Source organism: Thrips palmi, unplaced genomic scaffold, assembly GCF_012932325.1.
Source record: "Thrips palmi isolate BJ-2018 unplaced genomic scaffold, TpBJ-2018v1 HiC_scaffold_11, whole genome shotgun sequence".
Classification (NCBI taxonomy): Eukaryota; Metazoa; Arthropoda; class Insecta; order Thysanoptera; family Thripidae; genus Thrips; species Thrips palmi.
The window spans coordinates 1,460,716-1,485,892 of NW_023144622.1; the positions used below are offsets into that span (position 1 = coordinate 1,460,716).

The window sequence follows — 25,177 nt, forward strand, 5'->3', positions numbered from 1 at the left end:
GCTAAATGGGACTCGAACCGAACGTGTGACCCCACCAATGGATTGCTCTCCGAACGAGGAATCCATTGGTGGGGTCACACGTTTGGTTCGAGTCCTGTATAGCGACTCTGGAGCTCAAAACACGTCTAGGGTTTTGGCCGCCTTCGCCGGTCTTCTGGCCCACTGTGCGTCGTGCGATTCCGCAGGGTCGTTCCGTCGCTGTCTCCCTCGCACTCCTCCGCGACGCGTCATGAGTGCGACAGAGACAGAGTGACGGAACGGCCCTTCAAAATCGCTCGGCGGGGCCTCGGCCGGCGGGGCCGTCGGAAAACAATAAAAGCCAAGGTCGGAAAGCGGAGAGCGCCTACCAGCAGGCTGGTTCCGAGGAGTCGTTTCGTCGCTCTGTCTCTCTCGCACTCCTACGGGCAGGCCTAGGGGTGCGAGAGAGACAGAGCGACGAAACGACATTTCGGAACCAGCCTGCAGGGGCTCCTGTGGGGGCCAATGGCCTAGTAGTGCGTGCGGTTCCCAGCGCCGCGTTAATTTTCCGAAAGCCTTCAGCCTTCTGACTCCGAAGGATCGTTTTGTCACCGCGCACAGTGGGCCAGACGACCGGTGGAGGCGGCCAAAACGCTAGACGCGTTTTGATCTCCAGAGTCGCTGAATGGGACTTGAATCAAAGGTGTGACCCCACCAATGGATTGCTCTCCGAACGAGGAATCCATAGGTGGGGTCACACGTTCAGTTCGAGTCCCATTTAGCGACTCGGAGCTCAAAACGCGTCTCGAGTTTTGTCCGCCTCCACCGGTCTACTAGCCCACTGTGCCGCGCCGCTGCGGGCCGTGCCCTGAGAGCGAGGGAGACAGACGATCCTTCGGCGTCATGCGTAGCTTTGGCTACGTCTCGTCTCCAGGGCCAGGGGGGAGAGGAGAGGGGGGTTGAGGAATGCGGCGTCCCCGCCGCGGATGGGTGGGAGGGGGAGGGATGGGCCCGATGAGTTTGATACCACGCTGCTGGCTGGTGGAGACTTCCGCAAGCAGAAGCTACGCCACTTCCGGCGTCCTCAGCCCCGCGCGGCCTCGCGCCGAACACCACTGCTTGTGTGAAATCGTATTACCCCCTCCCCTTCTCTTCCGCCGGCTCCATTGGACGTTTGTTAACGAGTGTGAATGGGCACCAGGCTGTGATTATTAATTGCGACTTGCTTTCTGTGTGTCCTCCAGGTTGGTGCAGGTACAGTGGGCCTCCGAGACCTCGAGACCAGCACGAGCTTGCCGCGACACACGTCGAGGACACGTCGAGGACACACGTCGAGGACACACGTCGAGGACACACGTCGAGGACACACGTCGAGTCAGCTGCTGCCGCTCCCCGCCAGAAATTGTCCCGGTCGCTGTGATGTGCATGTGGGCTTTCCGTGCTTTAAACTGGTGGCCCACACTCACAACACTTGCGGCCGGGGTGACTCTCTACTCTCCTCCGAGCCTCCTCCGCCTCCTCCACGGCAGGCTGATTGCGAAGGTTGCTTTCGTCGTTCTGTCTCTCTCGCACTCATGGGGCGTCCCGTGTAGGTGCGAGAGAGACAGCGCGACGAAAACGACTCTCGGAATCTGTCTGCGGACTCCACGCACCATCTTTTAGTTCATCGTCTTCCGGGCCGACGAGTTCCCTCGCAGGCTCCTCTCGGATTCGGGCGATGTGATGTGCATGTGGGCTTTCCGTGTTTTTGGTCGGTGGCCCACAGTCACAGCACTGACGGCCGAACTCTGTTCCACACAGCTGCTCCATCCGAAGGTGCTCAGTCGCGGATCCAGGATTTTCCGAAGGAGGGGTAAAGTCGTGCTTTTTGCCTTCGAGCAGGGGCAAAGTGGTGCTTGTCGTCGAACTACCAGGCGGCCTATCCTGTATGTACACCCAAAGAACACGAAACAGTCAAAGGACGTCAAAATGACGTCAAAATTGTGCTTTTTTTTGGTCGAAATTTTGACTAAAATTTGTCATATTGACATCAAAATGACGTCACTGTGAGCGTTTCGTGTCTTTTTGGGTATCTTAGGCGGGGAGGGGAATAAGTACCCCCATTAACCCCCTGTATGCGCCTGTGTGTGCTATTACAACGTCTTGTTACCTGTTTTTTTATTGATTTTTTCCTGGTTCTATTCTCTTTTTGTTATTGTTGCAACCGACTTTGTTTTTGAAAGCTGCAATAAATGTTTTGCCACAATTCCTCTTTTGATTTTGCCCTTTGTTTTTGATTTCATCATTTGGCTGGAAGTTTTGCTGTAATACAGCTTGGCTCGCACTTATACAACCCAATAATAGGTTTTTTGGCCCCTAGTTTTTTTTTTTTTTTTTTTAAATAACCCGACGACGGGCTTGAAGTCGAACGGGCGAGTTCCACGGCCACGGTGAGAAACGACAGTGCGCTGGAGGCAGTCGGACTTCTCACTAGCGCTCACGCGATTGACACAAGCTCTCTCTCTCTTTCTAACTGACGAGCGGGTGGCCTACGCTTGACTCCGCGGGCGCGCGGCAATGAAGGGCCACCTTACCACAGCCAGCCTTTAGATAGTAGGTGAATAAAGTATATGGTGGAAGAAAATTAACACAACATTTGTACATTTCAAGAATCTTTAATTTTTTTGATTTTAATTAGAGAAATCTTTAGTCAGATAATGATCAATTACAAAGCACCATTTCTCCCCAATTTTACACTCTAATTAAAGCCAAGTAGTCAATAAGAGCTTGTTCTTCAAATCAACCATTTCAATAACATTATTTAAAATTACCAAACACCCTGATCATACTCCCCGAATCAAATACAAATATTGGACATCTGGTAAAGGCTAAGGCCAACACAAATCAGAAGATTTTGCGTAGTACAACAAATGAAACAGAACTGCAAAAATGGACTGTAAAATGCACTCGAAAGTCTGCTCTAGTAATACATACAAATACAATTAGAAACAGAAGTTTCCTCCTAGAATAAAAATATCACAAGAGCAAATTCAGTGCAAAATAAGGATACAGTATTTCTTTCTCCAGGAGTACAAGAGGGCAATTCTTAAAATTTGTTAAAACGGTACGTTTTAAAAATAAAACCCAATTATGAAACACACCTTTCCATTAATTAAGATCATAAGTCAAACAGGTCATAACTTCACAGAAATGTTCCAAAGGGGACTCTGTGAGAAAGACAACAAATCTTCAGCATGCTAGAAACCATGAAGCCAAAAACCCATAAAGGCCACATACATTTGGTCAGATGTGTACAGAACATATTGCAGAAAACGAAACACAGATAGCATCAAATGGTCTATCCCTTGTAAGACAGTTTGCGAGTAACAAAGTTAAATATGCCGTTCTTTTAACAATAACTTAGATTAGTCGCGTTACTGTACTCCATTAAACACTAATGAGAGAAGACTTCTAAAAACAAGCAATTCTCATCAGAAGTTTATATGAAATAAAATTGGTCACTTGGTCAACAAAGAGACTGAGGGGTAACAACAATTGTCAGTTCACTATTAACTATTTAATAACAATACCAACTTCTTTTCGTCCACAATTGCAGAAGTTCACAGCAGGGAACGTCTTAAATGTTTGTACTTCATTCCAATACTCAGCACATGATTCAAATAAACAATTGTAAAAATAGATTGAGCATCTAATGTACATAACTTATACCGGCTTAAAATAAATGTCAAAAATGCAAAAAACTCAAAGACAAGGAAAACAAACAAAATGACTAAATACAAATACATTTTTCCAGGAGCACACTGATTTATGCACCCATTATAAAAGCAAATAATTGAACAGGATAGGACAGAAAAATATGATATCATCAGTAAAAAGGGAGTGGCGGTGGAAAAGGGAGTGAGGGGTTTAAGTAATAGAGACAAGCAAGTCTAACATTCTGCTTCATTACCTAGTGAACTAATCTCAAACATTTACAAAACATTTAATATACTATCCTACTTACAGCTCCCTAATTATTTTATTTTTAAAAATTGTTTAGGCAATAACTTATCACAGAAAATCCCTAATATTTTGTACAGCCTGATATTGAAGGACAGGATGGACACAAGGAACTTTTGCATGGATGTATGAACATTGTACATAGAGGTGTTATTTTGAAGTATTATGTGCTTGTATCCATATCCGAGATATCTTGATTTGTTTCAAGTTCACATGATTTCAATATCCCGAGAACATCTGACTTAAGTTGATCATTTGATGATTCACGCTCCACAGAAGAAGAGTCTTGGTTGTTTTTGTTTGAAGTTAGTGAAGGGCTACCCGGAAGGCCAACAGGAAATGTTGATGTTTTGTCTTTCATTCCAGCAGGGCATTTGGATGTTTCCAGCCTTAATAGAAAGAAGAATCAAGAAGTTAGAATTAGAATGCCATGAATAAACTACCCAATTCTTACTCTAAAACAATACTTACAGTGATGCCTGCCTTGAAGTTCTACACTGTTGGACTACCTGCAGCCAGTTGGGCATATTATACATCCTGAAACCAAGCAGAAGATATGAAACTAAATTGAACTCAATAAAATTCCTACAACAGCATATAGACTCAAAGCCTACATCAGCATAGATAAAAGTTTACACCGCAAAAAGAAATAAATGCCTTCATGACAGACCGAAAATAAAATGACAACTTCAGCGAAGCGTGAAGCATAGCGGCAGTCATACCAAGTGGTGTAAACCGGTACCTAATATTATTCAGATTTCTTCAAAAAAACCTACACTGGTTCCGGTGTAAACCGGCTTAAAGAGAGAGAAGTCTTGGAGGCAGCAGATGGTGTAAAGAAACTGTTCTCTGCAAAACCGCTCCCTGCTGTGTTTGAATTTGTGAAATCCATGCTGAGTCTGTTCAATGGGGCCAGTATATCGACTTGATGGCCTACTCCACTCTTACATAAACTAGCATCAAACTTCAAGTTGCCTGCAAGAAGAAAGAAACAGTAATTACATTGAAATAATTCACCAAAGAGGCCTTTTAGAAATTGAGAGTGAATCTCACCTTCATCAATGGACCCCAATTTCTCAGCAGTTTGATACAGGACATCTGTAGCCCAAAAGTGAGGAACTCGTGGGAAGAGCTTGCCTGCATCACCTGCTAGATGGAAGCCAAGTTTATGCAAGAGGAGAATGAATGTTGGGTAGTGGAGGCATTGCTCTTGTTCAGTGTACCAGGGCACTAGTGGGGTGCTTTGATGTAACCCTGAAGAAGACAAAATTTTCGGTTTAAAAACACTTTGTACGCCATGAACACAGAAAACGAAAGAGAGAACTTTTAAAACTTACTGGTGTAGATGTGAGAAATTGGCTCTTTCACAGCTGGCAAATTTGTCTCTAAAGATAATTTCACAAAGCAAACTTCCAACAAGAGCTCTTGAAGCCATGTAATCATTTGTCCATGACCTTCGCTCTCCAATTGATCTAAGATAAAAGCATATGCATTAGTGCATTCAAGTTACCCTTATTCAAATTTTACCATGACTACAAACTTTACACATTAAAATTATTTCTGACCTTTTAAAGCTTTGATGTCATTGGCAGCCACCACACTATCTTCCTCCATATCTTCAGTTAATTGATTTTGATTTTGTCGCTCATCACTGCCTCCTCTGGCTGCATTCTCCAGCCTCGCAGATTTCTGTGCCGAATAGATAGAGGAACGCCGCTTTTCACTCATGGTATGCTTTATTCGCCAAAAGTGAGGAAGCAAAGTGTTATAAATCCTACTTTAATGGCTACAACAGTTAATGCATGTAGAGTAACAAAGCAGCTAACTATGTAATCTACTCCTTACACATCCACAAGCACTTTGAAGCTGCTAAGGAATGTAAGTATGCATCACATTTAATCAAGATTTCAAATCTGAACAGGTAGTTGTAATACTAATAATTTCTAACTTCCAATTATCCAACCATTTTTTTTTCCATTTCTTTTAACAAGACATTGTTTTTTCTGAAATGTTTATACTCACCATGGTCTCTCGCTCCATATAAGAATCATATTGGCGCTCATTTATAACATCTTGTTGAAGGAGTTGTTGAATGACCTAGAAAAAAAATTCAACTGTAGAGCTAGCACTTAAAACAAACACAAGCAAATCATAAGTGGTCTGAAAACTAACCGATATTCTTGTTTTGTCATGTACACCACTATTTTCATACATGTTAATAATTGCTTCAATAGGGTCTTCACAGCTACTACACTGTTGATAGTACCAATAGAGATTATTTGAATCCTCTTTAGTCCACCTATCGAAAACATTACAATAGTTTATTCATTCCAAATGAACCAAAAAAAGTTAAATTAAATAAGAAATAGGTATGATGGTAGTCGGTGAAAGACTTACTCTGTCTTATTTGCTTCAGAAATAGGACTAACATGACGACCTTCGACCTGCATAGACGAATTTGCTTTGCTGCAAGATGGATTTCTCACAAATTTGTGCAAAACATACTCAATAAGGTCAGACCAATCCTAAATTTTACAAAAAAAAAAAAAACATGTAATATTTATTAGTTTACAGAAAATGGCTATTCAATCAGCTGTATTACTAAGAAGAAGAAACTCACATCACACAGTTCGTAGTCACTTTCCCAAATTCCAGAAAGGGAACAGAGTATAGAGGGTTGAAACAGGACAGCCACTTGTGATAAGTCACCAGCAACATGATGCATCATTGTCAGAATGCAGTCATTAACAAACTCTCCATTGTTTAGGAAATCTTCTAGAAGAAGTCCATAGTTCCGCATCACTTCAATTGTCCCAAACCTAAGACAGTGTAAAAGTGTTACAGCAGTTTCTGGATAAAAGCAAAAATGTGAAAAGCAAAAAACAACCCAGAAAAATGCATACTGTTTGATGTGCTGTTCTAGATTGACTTTGGCTTGAAACTCTGGTAATTTTACAGTGTTCTCCACAAACATCAGAAGGTTGTGGTTTGTTACAACAAGGTCTTGAAGAAACTGATGGCTTTGTAGAGTTGGATTGTAATGGCGCAGTAGAAGAACAAACAAGCCTCTTAGATCGTGAACTTCAGCTATTTGTACTGAAAAGAAATGTTGTTTATTATAAGATGAGAAAAACCTTTAGAAAACAATATTTGCGAGACCAACATTTTTATTATGACTCACATTGCAACTTAAGGAGATGGTTCCGGTCCTCTTCAGTTAGATGAGTAATTTTTTTGTAGGCTTCTACAGCTTGAATGAACTCTCTTATGGAAGTCACAACCTGGAGTAAAGAAATTCCCCTCAATATAAATCTGTACTGATAGGACGCACGGAATGATAATTCATGAATTATAAAATAAAAGTTACCAAATGCATTCTTCTGAGACAGGGCTTTAGGTCCCTCCCTGAACTTTGAATACTCATTTGTAATTCTTCATACAAATTCACTCCTTCGTAGGTCAAATATGACACAATGTCAATTGTGAGGACAGAGCTGCTAAAATATTGCAGAAAACAAGAAAATAAATAATATCTCAAGACTTTCAAAATGCAACAAAATAGTATTTTGGACTCCAAGCACTCCTAGGTATCCAACAGGACTTCACTAACCTGATATGTTCCAAGTCAAGCTCTAGCTGGGTAGCAAATTTCAGAAAGTAAGTCACAAGCCAAAAGAAATGACTAGTGTCCATTTGTACCGGGGCCCCGTCCAATAGGCAATTGTGAAGCACTTTAACAAGACAAGCATAGCCTCTAAGCAGAAAATCAACAGTAAACTCCTTCAGAAGATTAGAAACATCTTCGTCACTTGGAACATGATGTAAAAGTGCCTTCATATGCATTCTGCAGGAAAAAACAAGGTACCCAATAAGTAAAAAAAATAAAAATACCTAAATACAATGTGAGTAAATATTTCTGTCACTAACGTGTTTGTATGACTCCTTTTCACTAATTTTTTCCGATGCAACTCTTTTCTCTCTTGAGGAGTAATGTTCGGCTTCCCATTAATATATCGGCTTTTCTGAAGCATATGTTGAGGTTTTTGATGTTTCACACTGTTAGAATAATAAAAATGTCAACATGAAGTTAACAATTACAGTTCATCATAATTTGTTAAAAGAAAGTCCTACCGTTGAGGAGCATCTTCTTCGTTGCTTGAAGTGGAGTTTGATTCTTGGTTTTCTTGTTGAGTTCCATACCCACAGTCAGAAACTTCACTACCGGATTCACCCTTCTTGCCAGGTGCTTTGGTTGGGTTGCCCCCATTATTAAGGCCAGAGCTGTGCGGCTGATGTAGTTTTGAATGGGAGTCTTTGAGCAATTTGCATTCTTGGGACTTTCCAATAGGCTCATACATTTTCCCAAAAGCATCTTGAGAATGACTGTGGTGCTTCCCATGAGGAAACGAATCATGGGATTGACTCTGAGAAGAAAATCCTGAACTCTGGTTTGCCTTTAGCAAAGAGTGACGGGACCAGGAACCTGAATGACCTGCAGAATCCTGAAAATAAAATATACATTGTTAGAAATAAAGTGAACGTCCAAAACAAAACATTAAAATAATGTGATACTTGCATCTGCAAGACTGCTTTCAGCATCACTATGTTTTTCCATGCGGCGAGGGCGGGTCTGAAGTTCTGATAAGCCTAAACACACAAAACAAGAAAATTAGTGACACATCCTCTTTAGTATCTTCACAGCTAATTACAATAACTCACTTTTGACTCTGACTTTTCCCATAGGAGGATGTGTAAGTCTCACCTGATGCTACAAAATTTGGAAGACCAATGTCACAACAAAGAAAAACTAAGACAGGCACACTCAGACAGGGAGCAAGGCAAAAAATCACCCTACAGATGCAAATATTACTTGATTTTGATGGTCACTGTCCATCGGTGTTCCCTGGCTTGCACAGGGATGAGCTGCTGGTGATGAAGAAGTTGACAAACCCGGTTCACTACTTTGACTATCATCTGATTCATTATTCACACATTTACTATCCCCACTTTGGTATGGATTTCTCTTTTTGTTACTACCACCATTGTCGGAGGAGTCAGAAGTTGGGTCTGATGTCATCAAAGATGATGAGTCTCCAGAAGCCTGATGCTGCAGTGGATTCAACAGGTTAGTGAGAGGGTACATACAATCAGTTGCACTTTGTACAAGATCAGTTCCATACCTGCGGTGAGGTATTACTTTCATTCCCTTCGCTGCTGTCACTCAGAGAAGATTCAAACCATAAATTGAGAAGCTTCTGTAAAGTCCCAACCTGTTGATCTTTGTACATTAAGGCAATTAATTGCACCATGGTCACTCCAAAATAGGCCTGAAAATAAAGACAATTCAAAGCTTAATACAGGACTATTATTCCTGGTATATTTGACAGCCAATAGAGAGGTCAAAATGAACATACTTGGTACTTGCTAGTCATGAGTTGAATAAGTACTTTATCAACATTTTGGGCAAACAGATTCCACAAAATTTGATTTTGCATCGTTGCTCCATTACCAGCTGGACGATGCTCCGGGATGTGAAGTATATTCCGTAGCAAAAGAAGGCAGTTGCTTATACTCTCACAATCATCTGGTGTTAACTTTGACTCCTGGAGATACATCACAAGAGAACGATTTATTACAAATTGTAGAGATTTGTGGCTGGGCAAAGTGCATTTTCATGAAGAAAAGGTAACAAACTTTTTCTAAAATGGTTTTGATGTGATCGACAACAGGGCGAGTGCTTTGAGGAGACACAAATGCTTCTTTACTGGAGGAAAGCAGCATATTTAGTTCCATCACGGTGTAGCGTCCTACATCAGTCTTTAGCATAACTTCCATGGGCAGCAAACATTCCACTGGCACTGTCACGTTGAGCAGGATTCTGAGAGAAAACAATCCACAAACAAATAATAGCAGATGAACTATTCCAATGATCTGCAGAATAACTAAGGTAGCATATTATGATTACTTTATTGTGGCATCAACTATCTTGGAATCATCTCGGACACCAACAAGCAGCGGCAACAAATCCTGGAAAAGAAATGAACATTGTGATGAATAAAGACATACAAAACAAGACAGAGGACCCACACCAAACAGCACGCCCCAGCATTTCAGACTGACATTTCTGTTTAATCCAAATGCACAGTAAGGTTAATAGTGGGAAAACAAATGGGGTTAACAATCAAGGAAAGGCGTCAGTCATGCGCCAGTCATGCTGATGTGAGCCGTTTTAAAAGGGGAAAATTATTTTTGGCAACAAAAAGGAAATGTCATTGAAAGTTACTTGAAAAAAGATGGTACTTGGATATTTTAGGATTTATATTTCAAGCAGCAGACTAAATTAACAACAATAGAAGCAAAATAAAAAAATCCTCGGCGACTTTTGAGCAGAAAAGCAGTAACAGGCAATGATAATAAATGCAACAAAACAAATAATGTTCCTAAGGCAAAAAATGAAAGAAGAAATAAACAAGTGCTGTATTTTTAAAGTGCATTTTAATTTGTGAAGTGCAATTTTATGACTTTGGTAGACAAAGCACCACATTCATTATATTATTTAATGCAATGGAATGCTTCAGGGACTTCACAATTAAACAGACAAAATAACATCTCATACATCCATCCATCCAAAGCCATGCATAGAACCAGTCAGGCAAACGTAAGAATCCACATTAATGCAAAATGTGCAGACACATTTTGCAAGGCTGAACTTTTTTGCAGCTTTTGATAGCAAAAATTATAATAACTGTGAATATGTTTAAAATTTTAGGTGTTATATCAAAACATATTCATGCTGATCCCCAGAAAGCAGACAAAGCACAAAGAAACAGCATTTCTTTACCGAAACCAAGAACCCTTTTACTCTACATTTTAATTAGTTATTTTGCCGGAACTAAGTGGAGTTGGAAAAACAACTGCACCCTTTGATACACAAGGAAAATACTATTTTCGAGTAAACTGCACAAAGCACTTAAATACATCAATATCAATGCATCATCAAACTTAATAGTTTCTGATTTTCTGCACCATGCAGGCAAGAGGCTTGTTTTGGGATTTAAGAGTTTAAAGCATTAGTAATGATGATCAGACAATTACAAATACTTAACACATGTATTTAAAGACAAATGCCTATTCTTTTATCCTAAATTAGATACCTCTTCAAGTAAAACACAAGCTAAACCAAGCCTTTCATAACTGCAGCTATTTCATTTCACATAAGCGAAATGAACTTTTAACTTCCAAGAGACCAACTATAGTGGAAAACTTAGCCTTCGAGTTCTTTCCGAATCAAGGTGCTCCACACAATACCTGAAGGGTCGCCATACTTATCTGTGCATTCCCTTTGGATAGCGCAAGAAGTCAACACTACACCTGTAATAAAATACACCACAAGAATATCTTTTATGGATCTCCCATGAACTAAGAATGAACAAACAGCATTTGAGTGAAAACTGAGGGTAAAAGGATATGGTAATGCAAATTTATGCCTCCATAAATTTAAAATTGATAATTATAAACACAGAAACTCACTTGAGATGCATGTAAGCTTGATGGGATGAAATGCTTTCCACATCCCACAGTAACTTAACTTTCAGACTTTCCCTACGCAGGAATGTCTAGGAAAACCAAAGTTTACCACACATTTAAGAAACTGCAAACCCTGCAGCTTGACATAATTTTTAACTGATAGCAACAATGATTTAATGAGTAAATTGTCATGGTTAGCTCGGCCGCCTTACATTAGCTGATTATGGAGGAAATACGCCAATCTAGTAATGAACTAAGTTGAAATGTCTTTAGGCCAAATGTCAATAAAATACGCTAGAAGCAGACTATTCTGTACTCATAAACAGAGACATTCTGCTCCGATCATTCATATCATTCCGTCCAGATAAACAAAACAAGCCTTCACCAGAGTCATTGCACCATTGACTCCTCAATCACATTTCCTGTGAAGAGATAACAAACCTTCTTAACAACTTGCGCGAATCCCATGGCTCTGCGGAACGTCCGAAGTGTCCGGTCCTCTATCGTAAGCTTCGCCAAAATGTCGCATAGTGTTGCTGTAACAGTACCAAAACCCAAATAAATAACAAGGCTCTGGTCTGGCCAATGTGTCCCCTTTTCCACCCATCAGGCGCCAAGGTAGGCCAGCCCGCCACACACCCCTACGCAACGGGCAGGCCTACCCATCAGGCGCCAAGGTAGGCCAGCCCGCCACACACCCCTACGCAACGGGCAGGCCTACCCATCAGGCGCCAAGGTAGGCCAGCCCGCCACACACCCCTACGCAACGGGCAGGCCTACCCATCAGGCGCCAAGGTAGGCCAGCCCGCACACCACCACCCCTACCAAGCGCCAAACGGCCCCCCCAACCCGGCCTACCCATCAGGCGCCAAGGTAGGCCAGCCCGCCACACACCCCTACGCAACGGGCAGGCCTACCCATCAGGCGCCAAGGTAGGCCAGCCCGCCACACCCCTACGCAACGGCAGGCCCCTCAGGCCAAGGTAGCCAGCCCCACCCAACGGCTACCCATCAGGCGCCAAGGTAGGCCAGCCCGCCACACCCCTACGCAACGGGCAGGCCTACCCATCAGGCGCCAAGGTAGGCCAGCCCGCCACACACCCCTACGCAACGGGCAGGCCTACCCATCAGGCGCCAAGGTAGGCCAGCCCGCCACACACCCCTACGCAACGGGCAGGCCTACCCATCAGGCGCCAAGGTAGGCCAGCCCGCCACACACCCCTACGCAACGGGCAGGCCTACCCATCAGGCGCCAAGGTAGGCCAGCCCGCCACACACCCCTACGCAACGGGCAGGCCTACCCTCCAGGCTTTCGTGCCATGCTATTGCCATTAACGGCTCGACCACAATTCGATAAAGCGAACCGCCAAAAAAAAAAAAGGCTACTTACCGAGGCAGCCTTCGTTGACTTTGTAGGTATCCCCCACTTGGGCGCCCAAACTCGCAAACGTCCCGTGAAATTGGGGATTCACCGCTAACCAGTCCATATTGATTGCCTAGACAGAGAAATCATTTCAGTCACGACGAAATTTAGTTTCTTTGGCCAAGGCCTGAACACTAAATTACCTTTCTGGATCATTGATATTAAGATATCAAGGGGGTACGGTAGTGTTCCAGTAGTTTTGAAGCGTGGTGCCGTCTCCAATGCTGCAACAAACAAACGAACTCGTTGAAAACGAATCATTTTCCTTCAATGTGGGGGAGAGAGTGGTGGAGCGGGGGGTTGAGGCGAGGGGGGTCTCTCTGGCGTCACAGGAGGCAGTCCTAAGGATTCAACCACGTGCTTCGCTGCTTCGCCCACACAACCCTCCCCAACACGCACACCTCGCCTACCTCTCGGCCAGTGGAGGGGTTTTGAGGCCTGGACGAGTGGAAGAGAGGAGAGGCGAAAGGAGGAGAAGGGGGGGGGGGCTCTCGGGGCTCTTTAGCTGATCTGCGACGCAGCCAGCATGGCCTGCTCCCAGGCCAGCACGTGGCACGGCGCCGCCGCCGGGGGGCGAGTCCGCGGGGCGGGGTGGGGTGGGGTGGCTGGTCCGTGGGGCGGGCCAACAACAACAACAAATCAACACTCCAGAAGAAAAATCAATCTATCTCGCAACAAGTTGGAAACAAGCTGGCATTTTAAACAGCAGTCATAAAACCCACAACGCCCCGACAAAGTTTCAAGAAGTATAAACGTGAATTTAGCCTTTTGACAGGTAATCACAATGAAAACAAATATGTCGAAACAAATATCTAGCGAGCACGACATTTGAGATTGTTCGGCCCCCATATTGACCTCTCTTGGCAAAAGTGAGAGCCCTGGACGCGACGCAACGGCCAGGCTAGAGCTCGCCCTCGAGCTCGCCCGACCCCCGTCTTACGCGGTCTTCCCCCGGCCGAGAGCGAAAGCCCTACCTCGACGGAAAGCTCCAGAACGGCTCCAGCTGTCGCCGCACGGTGGACTTGCCAGAAGACCGGTGGAGGCGGCCAAAACTCTAGACGCGTTTTAAGCTGAACACGACTTGAATCAAGCGTGTGAGCCCACCAATGGATTCCTCGTTCGGAGAGCAATCCATTGGTGGGGTCACACACTCGGTTCGAGTCCCATTTAGCGACTCTGGAGCTCGAAACCCGTCAGGCATTTTGACCGCCTCCACCGGCCTTCTGGCCCACTGTGCGGCGGGTGGCCGGGCGTTACGTCGCCCCCAGCCTCCAGCAGCAGCAGCCAGTGATTGACATGCACAGCGTGTTCGTCTACACCGCCCTACAGGAACAGCGGCACGCAATATCAATAACAGCAATAATAGCTCCGGCTCGCGCTGCCAGCCTGCCAGCCCCGCCACGGCGGGCACGTGACCCAGCGGAGCGGACCGGACAGCCGCGCCAGCCTAGCCGTACGGCCGGGGATATTCAATAGCCTGAGATAGTTGAAGACAATGAGCACGGAAAGGGATGCCGCACCCATTTTAGCCTCGCACAGGGCCTGGCCCGCGGCCCGGCCGGCCCGGCGCCGCCTTCGCGTGGAGGGCCGCTTTTGTCCGGCCGCCCCCTCGCGGTCGCGGCCCGCGGCCTACATCCCTATCGGGCCCTATGCAGCCCGGCCCGGCCCGGGGCACCCAAATCCGTCACCCGCGGCTAATTATTAGCCTGCCCGAAATACGGTGTGTGTCTCCGCGACTCCGCTCTCGGCCGGCCTCGCCGAAAGGCCTCGCCGAAATGGCGCGCAGGGATGGTCACACCCGCCGCCTTTGTGTTCCAGAAAGCCGCTCAAAGCGTCGCCGAGACCGGCGGAATCAGCTGAAATAGACTCCATTGACGGACTTGTTTTGGCCAAGTGGGTCATGCGGGAAATGGGAAACCCGACGCTGCGGGGAAGAGTCGCCAAGACGGCCTGCACGCCGGCACGCCCACACACGCTGGTCACGCTGGACAGGTGGCGGGGGCGGGGGGGGGGGGGGGGGAGGGGGAGGGGGGCAAGCGCGGTCCCCACGTGCGCGCGCCCCGCGTGGCACCGAGAACCCTTCGTGAGGCCGCCGACGGGTAGGGCCGAGCTGCTTGGCGGAGAGAGAAAGGGGGGGGGGGGTCGAAGCACCCTGCCGCCCTACACCGGCCTGTGCGCCCTGGGCAGGCCTGGGCCGCTGCATCCGCGCGGGTCCACGCGACCGGCCACCGAGTGGCAGCCGTACGGCAGCTACGGTACAGCGCCTTCGTCGCTCCGTCTCTCTCGCACTCATGGGGCGCCCCGTGAGGGTGCGAGAGCGACGGAGCGACGCAAACGACTCTCGGAATCAGTCTGCAGAGGCAGGGCGGCAGGGCGGCAGGGCCTCGGCGGTGCGACGACCTGCGGCCCTCATTACGCCACGTGTCCCAACTAGCCAGGCACCCCAGGCAGGGAAGGCCGCTGTCTCTCTCGCACTCATGGGGCCTCCCTAGCGGGCGCGCGCGGGTGCGAGAGAGACAGAGCGACGACGAAACGCTGTGCGGCGGTATTAGCAGGCAGAATACACTTTACAGGACTGCGTTTTGAAGGTGTTCTGACCTCAGATAGGGTCAGTTGGGGTAATTATGGGACACGGGGTAAAAATGGGACAGCTGATTCTTAGTCAAGGTTTGGCATTTTTGAACGCATGACGTACCAAATGTAATGTTTTTATTGAAAAAATAACATTTGCTACGGCACAAGTTCTAAATTCTCGATTCTTGACTAAGAATCAGCTGTCCCATTTTTACTCCGTGTCTCATAATTACCCCAACTGACCACTTCGACTACTATCCACGCCTTTGCTGACACAACGACAGAGGAGTACAGGGGCAGTAACTTCCAGCGACGCTGATAAATTACATAAGGGTCTAGGGCAGGGGGAAGGCGGCAGGCTAGAAATCTGCGTGGTTGCTCCAAGCGCCCTGGCCCTAGCCTGTGCGGAAGGGGATAGGGAGGGTGGAAGGGGAAGGGTGGGTGGAAGGGCTTTAAATCGCCAAAGCCTTCCTTACATAATTGGCGACCACCCTCTTCAACGCCTCTCTCTCTCTCTTGCTTTCGAAGAAAAGAAACCCAATCCACCCCGTGTGGCTCAGGAAATGCGACCTCTGCGACGCGACTTAAGGCCATGGGTCGCCCCCAAGGAAGGAGTCTGCCACTTCTTGCACTCATTGTACAATCATGGACTACCCACTTCGATACTGCTGGGAAAACGCCTGTCTGAAGGCAGTTTGTGTGACACAGACATAAGTAGGCCAAAAGCAGGGCTACACTTACTGGTAAACTCCCTGCACTTACAGTTGTACATGTTTCCAGTCAAAGGCAGAAACCTTGGCCGCCCCGCCCCGCAGCCTCCCCGTTGGCGCACTTGGACATTTTGCGACCCACTGCACCTTCCGCCCCCTCCCTCCTCTCCTCTCTCTCTCTCTCTCTCTCTCTCTCTCTCTCTCCCCACATTCCCTGAGACCGCCTTGCCCCGCCACGTTTCTCCCCGGGTGGCGTGGCCTTTGGGTGCCGCGCTAACAAGCAGCTGGGGGTGCCGCCTGTTGCCTCCTTCGTCGCTCTGTCTCTCTCGCACCCCTACGGGACGTCGCATCAGAGCGACAGAGACAGAAAGAGAGCGACGTCGGCCACCCCTCGGACACCGCCGCCCGGCCGGCGGGCCGCCACGAGGGCAGCTTGCGTAACCGAACTCCTCTGCCCGAGGGTCACTTTCACCGCAACGAGGCTCTAGCATCGATGTCCTTGTCTCTCTCGCTCCCTTGGAGTGCTCCGAGCAGGTGCGAGAGAGACAGAGCGACCGGGGATCACTGAGCGCGCGCCGGCGATACTCCGCGCCGCGCGCCGATACCCGCGGCTCTAAAGTGCTAGCGGTGTGGCGGCTGCCTCGGCGCGCTCGGCGCCGCGCCGCCAGGCCGGTCAGGCCGTCAGCCAGCACGTGTGCGTCCACGTGCGGGGGCAGCCCAAGGGGCAGCCGCAGCGCCGCAGCCGAGAGCTTCCGGCAAGTCGCTCGGTCGCTGTCTCTCTCGCACCCCGACGCGACGCCATGCGAGTGCGACCAAGACGGAGCGACGAAACCAACGACTCACAGTGGGCCAGAAGACCGGTGGAGGCGGCCAAAACTCTGGACGCGTTTTGAGCACCAGAGTCGCTAAGCAGGACTCGAACCTTACGTGTGACCCCACCAATGGATTCCTCGTTCGAAGAGCAATCCATTGGTGGGGTCACACGTTCAATTCGAGCCTCATTTAGCGACTCTGGAGCTCAAAACGCGTCCAGAGTTTTGGCCGCTTCCACCGGTCTTCTGGCCCACTGTGCGACTCCTCGGAATCGCAGGCAGAACAGAGTGCAAATTTCAAACAGCCGACAAACTGAAGCTGGGAACAATGGCGGTGTCAGGATGCGGGTAGGTGCACGGTACAAACAGTGTCCGGGTTTCCCAGGCCCACCAAAAAGAGGCCATATTTCCAGGGTGGGCCAGGGAAACCCAGACACTGTTTTTACAGAGTGGAAGGACATTGACTCCCATGACCCCTACATAGCTGCCTAGGGAAGGAAGGAATAAAGCAACACTTTGCCTTGTAAGTAGGCAAACATGACGCTTTGCCGTCCCCTCCTCAGACGCGTAGGCTGTAGGCTGTCCGGGCTCGAAAAGATAAGGGGTTCATGTCGCACCTACTGCCTACTTACAGGCGGATTGTGCGACAGACTACCCGTTAGCGCTTGTTGAGGGCAAAGGGGGTGTGGGTCAAGGCCCGCGTGACCACACCGCCCCCCTCAGGCCGATTCTGGATCCGTCCTTGACAGGGAGAAGCAGCGGTGTCGGTGGAAGGCGGAGGGAAGGATCGCTACACTGCAGTAGCATGGGGCGCCGTGGCACGGCATTGGGGCTCCAGCAGTCAATTCGTCGCTCTGTCTCTCTCGCACCCACGGGGTGCCCCGAATCGGTGCGAGAGAGACAGAGCGACGAGAACGACTCTCGGAATCAGTCTGCAGCGAGGGTCAAGGCCCCAGCCCAGGAGGCCGATTCCGAACGCAGCACAGTGGGCCGCACGACCGGTGGAGGCGGCCAAAACTCTGGACGCGTTTTGAGCTCCAGAGTCGCTAAATGGGGCTCGAACCGATCGTGTGACCCCACCAATGGATTGCTCTCCGAACGAGGAATCCATTGGTGGGGTCACACGTTCGGTTCGAGTCCTGTTTAGCGACTCTGGAGCTCAAAACGCGTCTGGAGTTTTGGCCGCCTCCACTGGTCTTCTGGCCCACTGTGCGCAGTGCTCCAGCAAGGCCCGCAGGTAGACCACTTGCACGATAAAACCTCCCCCGACTCCCGATCACCTACAGAGTCTCGATACGGTCACCCGACTCTGAGTCAATGACGTCATTACTACGGTTGCACTCCGCCCGGATCGCAAAGCGTGAGAGTGTGCCGCGACGTCGAGAGTGGCGGCGGAACCGACGGAAAGCGGGGAAGTCCTTGATGCTCGCCATCTCGGCGCAGTTCCGCGCAACGACACCGACTAGAACCTGACCCGACGTAACGTGGCTGTACAGATAAGCGGCAAACGAGCGGGGAGAGGGGGAGGGGGAGACGGCCAAACAGCAAACAGCTTTGGTTTGAGCGGGAAGGGCTTTGAGGATGGTCATGGCCACTGCAGGGATGGGATGAATGGAACGCATGCACCACCACAGGCCGAGCCAGGCGACTGTCACGCAGAACGCGAATTTCCGAAAAGAAGATTAAACTGTCGTTTCGAGTTCAACGGTTTTCGGCTAGAATACGCATCCCCCCCCGTTTCCCCCAAAATATAATTGAATTTATCTCTAAAAGCCAAAAAATTTATCTGACAAACAATTTTTAAAAAACTTATGTGCCTCATGCAAAATTTCATAGTAATAAATATGAAGAAAATAAAATTCAATGGTTAAAATTTTGTTTCTTGAATGAATACAGCTGTCTCAACCTATTGTTACTGTTTTTGGTTTTGTATGAATACTCCCTGATAAACCCAATTAATCAAATGACCGATGAAAACATGACAACATGTGGTAGCTAGGAGAAAGTTACTATACATAGATCCCAAAAATCAATTGTATAAACGTGAACTCATAAATTGTTGAAGCAGCTTTCACGCTAAATTTTTCTAAAAATTGTAGAATAAATTAAAATGTTATAGCATGAAACTGTTCAAAATAGTATGGTTTTTACTGTCATCCAGTGAGTCTGGCAACGGGACAGAAAACTAGAAAACCCATTACCTAGACACATTGTATAAGGCCTGACTTAACCAGCAAATAAATTAATTAAGCACTATTGTAGTTTCCATGACCCATCAAAATGATTGCCTCAATGTTCCAAAATTAGAGAATAGAACGCAGTGATTACCTAATTCCTAGATACTATAACCTAAACGCAACAGGTGTCAACAGATGCCAGTGGCTTAAACAACATTAAAAGGTAATGAGCAAGCAAATCTGTTGTTTAGCCGATTGATAGAAACTGTCAAAATTGAAAACAACCCTTCCAATTGGCAGGGCTTTCATGACAAGGCACAAAACTTATCTAGTGTAAACAAAAACAACATCCAAACTCATCTCCCGGTTGCTGACACCAAGCTAAAAAGCGCCTCAAAATACGAGGGTAATGAACTCACATCACAACAGTATCATATCCTGGAGGACAGTGCGTGGCGTTCAGTTTCCGGAGGACACCGTCGGCGCGCGCATCCGCAGGGAAATCCAAGACAGGCTCTCTGGCTGCTCCTGGTCTAAGTCCATGGACCAGCACTGGAACGCCACCATCCGGTTCTCAGCTGTTCGCTCGGAGGCGGGGCGCAGCGGGGCGGAGGGACGCCAGCAGTGCTGGTGCACTGGGAGAGGCTGCAGCCCCAAACAACGAGCAGGGAGTGCTGGCAAGGCTGGCAAGCTGCGAGCTTCCAGCGGTACGACAACGGCGCGGCGAGCGCTGCCACTGCCGACTGGACGGAGACGGCCACCTCGGGCACCTAGCCGCGCGGCTTCGGGCTGGGCGCTAACGGCAACAAGGTCGCACGTGAACTGGCAACGTGACGGGACGGGACGGCGACGGCCCAAGCCGGGACGAATGGGAGGGGCGGCCCGCGGCCCGCGGCGCAGCGAGAGGGGGGCGGAGACGGGGAGAGCGCCGGCTATCGTCTCCTCTCATCCGAGAGTCGCCTTCGCCGCGCTGTCTCTCTCACACTCAGGAGGCGTCCCGCATGGATGCGAGAGAGACGGCGCGACGAAAACGACACTCGGAACCCGTCTGCAGTCTTTGCCTCTCTACACGCGAGCGCGGGTCGCGAGGCCCGCGCCCCGCCCACTGCTTGCAGTGCCGGCCGCGGGGCGCGCTGCGGTTGCCTACGTGCAGGGGCAGCGCCCGCAGCGCGCGCAGCGCCGAGTGGTTGCCTACGTTCCAGTGCCAGGGGGTAGCTGCCTGCGGGGCTGCGGCACGTGCGAGCGAGCCACCCGATTCCCCGAACAGGAGACTGATTCCGAGAGCCGTTTTCGTCGCTCTGTCCCTCTCGCACTCATGGGGCGTCCCCTGTAGGTGCGAGAGAGACAGGGCGACGAAAACGACTCTCGGAATCAGTCTGCAGATCCTCCAGTGGTGGCTAATATAGTCCCCCGCTGCTTCGCTGCTTGGGATGAGCATAAACACACGGGGCTGCTGCTTCAAGGAAGGCATGCCGCATTTGTTGAAGGGGGGGGGGGGGAGGGAGGGAAGTCCACTGTAGCTTCCCAAGTCTCCCGAGTTGGATGTGAGCCGCAATTGCTGAGGCAAGAGTCTAGCGAAAAAGCAGTCAAATGTCTCATCTCAGCGACCAAGAAAAGCAATCTGGAAACAGGAGGCCATGTCCAGAAGTCTTCAGACTGCTTCAGACAGGCCGTGCTGTGACGCAGCGATGCCTCCTCAAATTGCCATGACGCCTCCAATTAATGCCTCCATCCAGAAGACCCAGAGGGTTTTGAAAAAATACTGCAATAATTTTTATCAAAATATGAACAAAAATTTATTACCATATAATCTAAGTACCTTTTTCATTTACAGTCATGAAAAGCCAAGCTCCACATGCTCATAATTGAGTCTTTTTGGTGTCAACTTCAGTACGTTTCGCTGTCCATTCATCAAGGGCAGTCAGGTCCATCACAGCAGCTTCCAATGCTTGGCGCTCAGCGTCTGTCCGTTGCATAGCCCACATTTTGTCTAGTGCAGAACGCTGATACCGCTGAAACCAAAAGAGTGACAACCATCAATTAGACTACCAGTCCAGCAACTGCTTTTAATGGTTCAAGGTTATTTAATGAATATGAATACCTGGAGAAACAAGAAACACTTCTTTAAAGTTGCTCCAATGAAGATAGTCCGCATAGTGGCTGGCTTGTGTCCCACATGTGTTACACATGGCAGTGTTGACGCAAGTATTCGATGCGGACCATGTCTCACACGTATTAGTGCTATTCTTGTTACTTCATTACAATACTTTGCTAGAATAAATAAATGTACAATATATAATGAATGAACTGAAACAGTAACACAAAAGACAAAGAAACGTAAACATAGTAGTTTACATACTTGTAAATCCATTGCTTATTGCTGCTACACCAAAATCTCCATGTAATGTCTGGACGGCACTCACGACAGACAAGTGCAAATCTTTCTGACTCAGGGCGTATGACTTGGTCCCAGACACCCCTAAAGGATTTACTTCAACCGCTATGTACCTGAAATGAAAACATCAAAACAACCGCCGTGCAAGTGTAGGTTATGTTGCAGTAAGAGAAAATCAACTCATGTTTCCATCCACCTGCTTGGATGACGGCAGCGTAAAGTAACGGTGTGCCATTGAGAGCATCTTAAATTACCTGTTCTTAAAGCGAACCATCACTGTCAGGAATGCGATGTACTTCAAATTCAAACTCACATGTACGACCGTCTGAACACAAATCTCATCTCTACCTTGAGCTCGCGCCCCCACCCCATCCGCTCTCCCGGCCTTCGAAGCACAGGGGAGATAGTAGAATTCAACTTCAGTGAACTTCATTTTCAGCAGCAGCTTCAGCAAGAGCGCATGAGTGATAGGGAAATTGAATATATTTCTTAGATTTTAAATAATGCTTTATTTGTTTGACTAACAATTCTAGGAATGCAAAAAAGGGCTCTAATACTAGTCTAATACAATAAACGGAAAAACAAAACCCAAGGTGGACAAAATCTCTCTGACACACACTACAGTACATTCATTTTAATCCCGCAATCAGTGGGATTCCGCCAATTCCACCTGCATGAGATTCTCTCTCTTAAAAATATGCAGTAAAATGAATTAAGAGAAACAGTCTTGGTAAAGGACCATACTACCAAATCATGTCTTTTAAAATCTTACAATGCAGAAATACCCTAAAAACAATACATGCACAAAAAATGCAAAAAAAAACAACACTTAAAATTCATTTACAGGGAAAAGTAATTTCATTACTAAGAGCTGGAAAATCATTCACATCCAGAAGAAATTTAATCACCTACAGGAAAAAACAAATTTCATTGCTAAGAGCTGGATAGTGGAAAAATATCATTCATATCCAGTAGTAGAAATATAACAAGACACAGCACATTTGATTTAATTATTTCATTGAATCTCATCAAATAGAGATGTAAAAAACCAAATGGAGAAGGAGAAAAAAATACAAAACACAAAGTTCATTAGGGGAAACGGAAAGTGAGAAAATCACAAGAAATTAAGATAATGCTCATGCATTAAGGACTTTTGGTTTCTCCCATGGGAAAATTTCACGACCAAAGTGTCCATAAGTGGATGTTTGCTGATAAATTGGTTGACGTAAGTCCAAGTCTTGAACAATCTTGCCTGGTCGAAGATCAAAATTCTTTTTCACAATGTCAAGGAGCTCTCTTGTAGACTTGTGGCTGGTACCATAGTCAAAAATAGTGATAGAAAGGGGCTCTGCCACACCAATTGCATATGAAACCTGCACTAAGCAGCGCCTGCAACAGAGAAAAGGACAAAACTCAAATGGACTGACTCGGGGGCGAAGCTTTGGTCTCCATGGGCAGTAGAGCCAAGCCAACCAACCTGCAAAGACCAGCCCGCACAAGTGACTTGGCCACCCATCTTGCAGCATAGGCAGCAGAACGATCAACCTTGGTGAAATCCTTTCCAGAAAAGGCACCCCCTCCATGAGCGCCCCAACCACCATAGGTGTCAACAATAATTTTTCGCCCAGTCAAACCTGCATCACTCTCAGGTCCACCAGAAACGAACAGACCACAAGGGTTGACATGGTAGATAGTTTCAACATCAAGATATTTTTCAGGAATGACAGCCCTGACAACCTGGGTGACAGTAAAAATACCAAGTTAAAATTTGTCGCAAAAACTATTAAAAAAAGAAAAGAAAAATGTTAAAAATAACTGTACTTTTTCCATTATTTCAGCTCGCAAAGTTTCAAGCTCAATTTTATCAGAGTGTTGAACAGAAACCACTACAGTGTGGACTCTCTTGGGGACACAAGCACCATCTTCAAAGAAATATTCACAAGTGACCTAAGAAGACAATACAATTAACAAAGAAGAAAATTAGAAGCGTTTTAATAATATCTATGAATGTAAAAAAAAATATTAGGTTGAAAACCAAATAGAAAATCCAAATAGTTCTCACCTGAGTTTTAGAATCAGGTCTGGCCCACCAGAAGTCCCCATTTCTCCTTAAGTCAGAAATACGCTGATTTAATTTGTGGGCCAGAGTGATAGTTAATGGCATGCACTCTTCAGTCTCATCTGTCGCATATCCAAACATAAGACCCTGGTCTCCTGCTCCAATATCTTCTTCACGGCGATTCAAATGAACACCAGCTGCTATCTGTTCAGACTGCTGGTGTAGGGCAAGCATCACACTACAAGTCTTGTAATCAAAGCCCTTTGAAGAATCATCGTAGCTGTATGAGCAGGGTAAAATTATATTAAATAAATTAACAAGTAATCTTGAAAGAGGGTTAGTGAAGAATCTACATACCCAATGTGCTGGATGGTATCACGGACAACTTTTTGGTAATCAACAACAGCTGACGAATTTATTTCTCCACAGAGCAGTACCATTCCTGTTTTCACAACACATTCACATGCCACTTTGGCATTTGGATCTTGCTTTAAGTGCGCATCCAAGATGGCATCACTAAAATAAGGGTACAGAAAGTACAAAAATACGTAATTCTAGCACTTTTGACAAAATGATAAAATAAAACTGAGGTCATCGGAGAGTTTCAAACATACCTTATCTGATCACACATTTTGTCAGGATGACCCTCTCCGACTGATTCCGAAGAGAAAAGAAAAGTATCATGCTCCTGCATTTCAACGTCTCCATGTCCCCCCATGCGACCATTAGTGTGTGGCATTGTATAGGAAAGGGATAACCTGGAATCAACGAAAAGAGGTTAATGTTAAAACTGTATGACATGAAGGTGCGGACATCAAAGTTGGATTTCGAGGTAAATCTTGCTGCACAGCTCCCTCCCTAAAAACCATTCAAACTTTACCCTAAACTAACCATAGGTTACATGATGTGCACTCTTATGGCTCAAACAAGACTTTGGTACATTACCTGCTTCAAATAGTAAGTCAGTCAGTACTCGACGATAGAGCTGTTCTGTTCGAGAACTAGGATTTCGCCTTTCAACCCGCAAGAGAGTGATGCCAGCTGATCAAACAAAACACGGGAAAATGCGCGGTTTCGAGAAGCGGGACCGGAGCAGGGACTCGACTCGCGACCACGTCGGCTGGGTCCGAACCTCCTCCCTCCCCGTTCCGTCCTTGTCGACGTGACTCTTCGCAAGTGAGCGCGACAAGGATGGATGCAGAGGACGCTTCAGTTTCGGACGCCTCCGCACGGCACACCGCCGCGGTCGGTCGACGCCGAGGTGTCGGGTGAAAGGTGAAATGCTGAGCAAGTTCTTTCTTGCCTGCACGCTGAGTGGCAACGTGGTGGAGGCTTAAAGAAAAGAGATTACTGCGCCAACCCTTTCGGGTCATGCACGTTTTCATTCATTCATTCTCTCGTGTTCAGCCGCGCTCCGTAGGGAATGAATGGCCAGCAGACGAAAATGTGCAAATGTACTGCCGGCGGTACAAATCATGCAATACTACTGAAATACAACATGCATTCACCCTAAACCTGCCCTTTTATTGAATTCAGTTTTTCAA

At 47.1% G+C, this 25,177-nt stretch overlaps 4 protein-coding genes across 7 annotated transcripts in view; 1 reads left to right on the forward strand and 3 right to left on the reverse strand.

Moving 5' to 3' along the window:
* Positions 1-2,195, forward strand: part of LOC117639667 — a 35,186-nt gene extending 32,991 nt beyond the window's left edge. Inside the window, 4 exon segments of the mRNA XM_034375540.1 lie at positions 1,203-1,483; positions 1,656-1,705; positions 1,708-1,810; positions 1,842-2,195. Of these exon segments, the coding sequence (XP_034231431.1) occupies positions 1,203-1,483; positions 1,656-1,705; positions 1,708-1,810; positions 1,842-2,007 (600 nt within the window). The 3' untranslated portion in view covers positions 2,008-2,195.
* Positions 2,196-3,245: 1,050 nt separating this feature from the next.
* On the reverse strand, positions 3,246-20,003 carry LOC117639213 (protein timeless). 4 transcript variants are annotated; one of them, XM_034374658.1, is made up of 27 exons: positions 19,599-20,003; positions 13,050-13,130; positions 12,874-12,979; positions 11,926-12,020; positions 9,923-9,984; positions 9,652-9,835; positions 9,372-9,560; positions 9,138-9,284; positions 8,828-9,064; positions 8,677-8,725; positions 8,534-8,604; positions 8,089-8,459; positions 7,885-8,013; positions 7,568-7,801; positions 7,325-7,451; positions 7,139-7,238; positions 6,861-7,053; positions 6,578-6,776; positions 6,355-6,482; positions 6,130-6,256; positions 5,980-6,054; positions 5,523-5,691; positions 5,295-5,429; positions 5,011-5,211; positions 4,734-4,932; positions 4,429-4,494; positions 3,246-4,346 (listed from the first exon to the last, which is right to left on the reverse strand). In XM_034374658.1, exons 3-27 carry the CDS (start codon positions 12,968-12,970, stop codon positions 4,121-4,123), a joined length of 3,810 nt encoding a protein of 1,269 aa, XP_034230549.1. In that variant the 5' UTR covers positions 12,971-12,979; positions 13,050-13,130; positions 19,599-20,003; the 3' UTR covers positions 3,246-4,120. The 4 variants fall into 4 exon arrangements, with proteins under 4 accessions (XP_034230549.1, XP_034230550.1, XP_034230548.1 ...); XM_034374659.1 differs by having other exon boundaries at positions 5,523-5,646; positions 7,325-7,454; XM_034374657.1 differs by having other exon boundaries at positions 7,325-7,454.
* A 947-nt stretch (positions 20,004-20,950) lies between these two features.
* On the reverse strand, positions 20,951-21,983 carry LOC117639454 (ribonuclease P/MRP protein subunit POP5). Its single transcript, XM_034375120.1, has 4 exons — positions 21,829-21,983; positions 21,539-21,687; positions 21,281-21,450; positions 20,951-21,191 (listed from the first exon to the last, which is right to left on the reverse strand). Exons 1-4 carry the CDS (start codon positions 21,846-21,848, stop codon positions 21,039-21,041), a joined length of 492 nt encoding a protein of 163 aa, XP_034231011.1. The 5' UTR covers positions 21,849-21,983; the 3' UTR covers positions 20,951-21,038.
* An 80-nt stretch (positions 21,984-22,063) lies between these two features.
* LOC117639452 (S-adenosylmethionine synthase-like) lies at positions 22,064-24,927 on the reverse strand. The gene is made up of 7 exons (XM_034375118.1): positions 24,579-24,927; positions 24,248-24,391; positions 23,991-24,149; positions 23,637-23,913; positions 23,396-23,521; positions 23,052-23,311; positions 22,064-22,963 (listed from the first exon to the last, which is right to left on the reverse strand). The coding sequence occupies exons 2-7, from the start codon at positions 24,370-24,372 to the stop codon at positions 22,711-22,713; spliced, it is 1,200 nt and encodes a 399-aa protein (XP_034231009.1). The 5' UTR covers positions 24,373-24,391; positions 24,579-24,927; the 3' UTR covers positions 22,064-22,710.
* Positions 24,928-25,177: the final 250 nt, after the last annotated feature.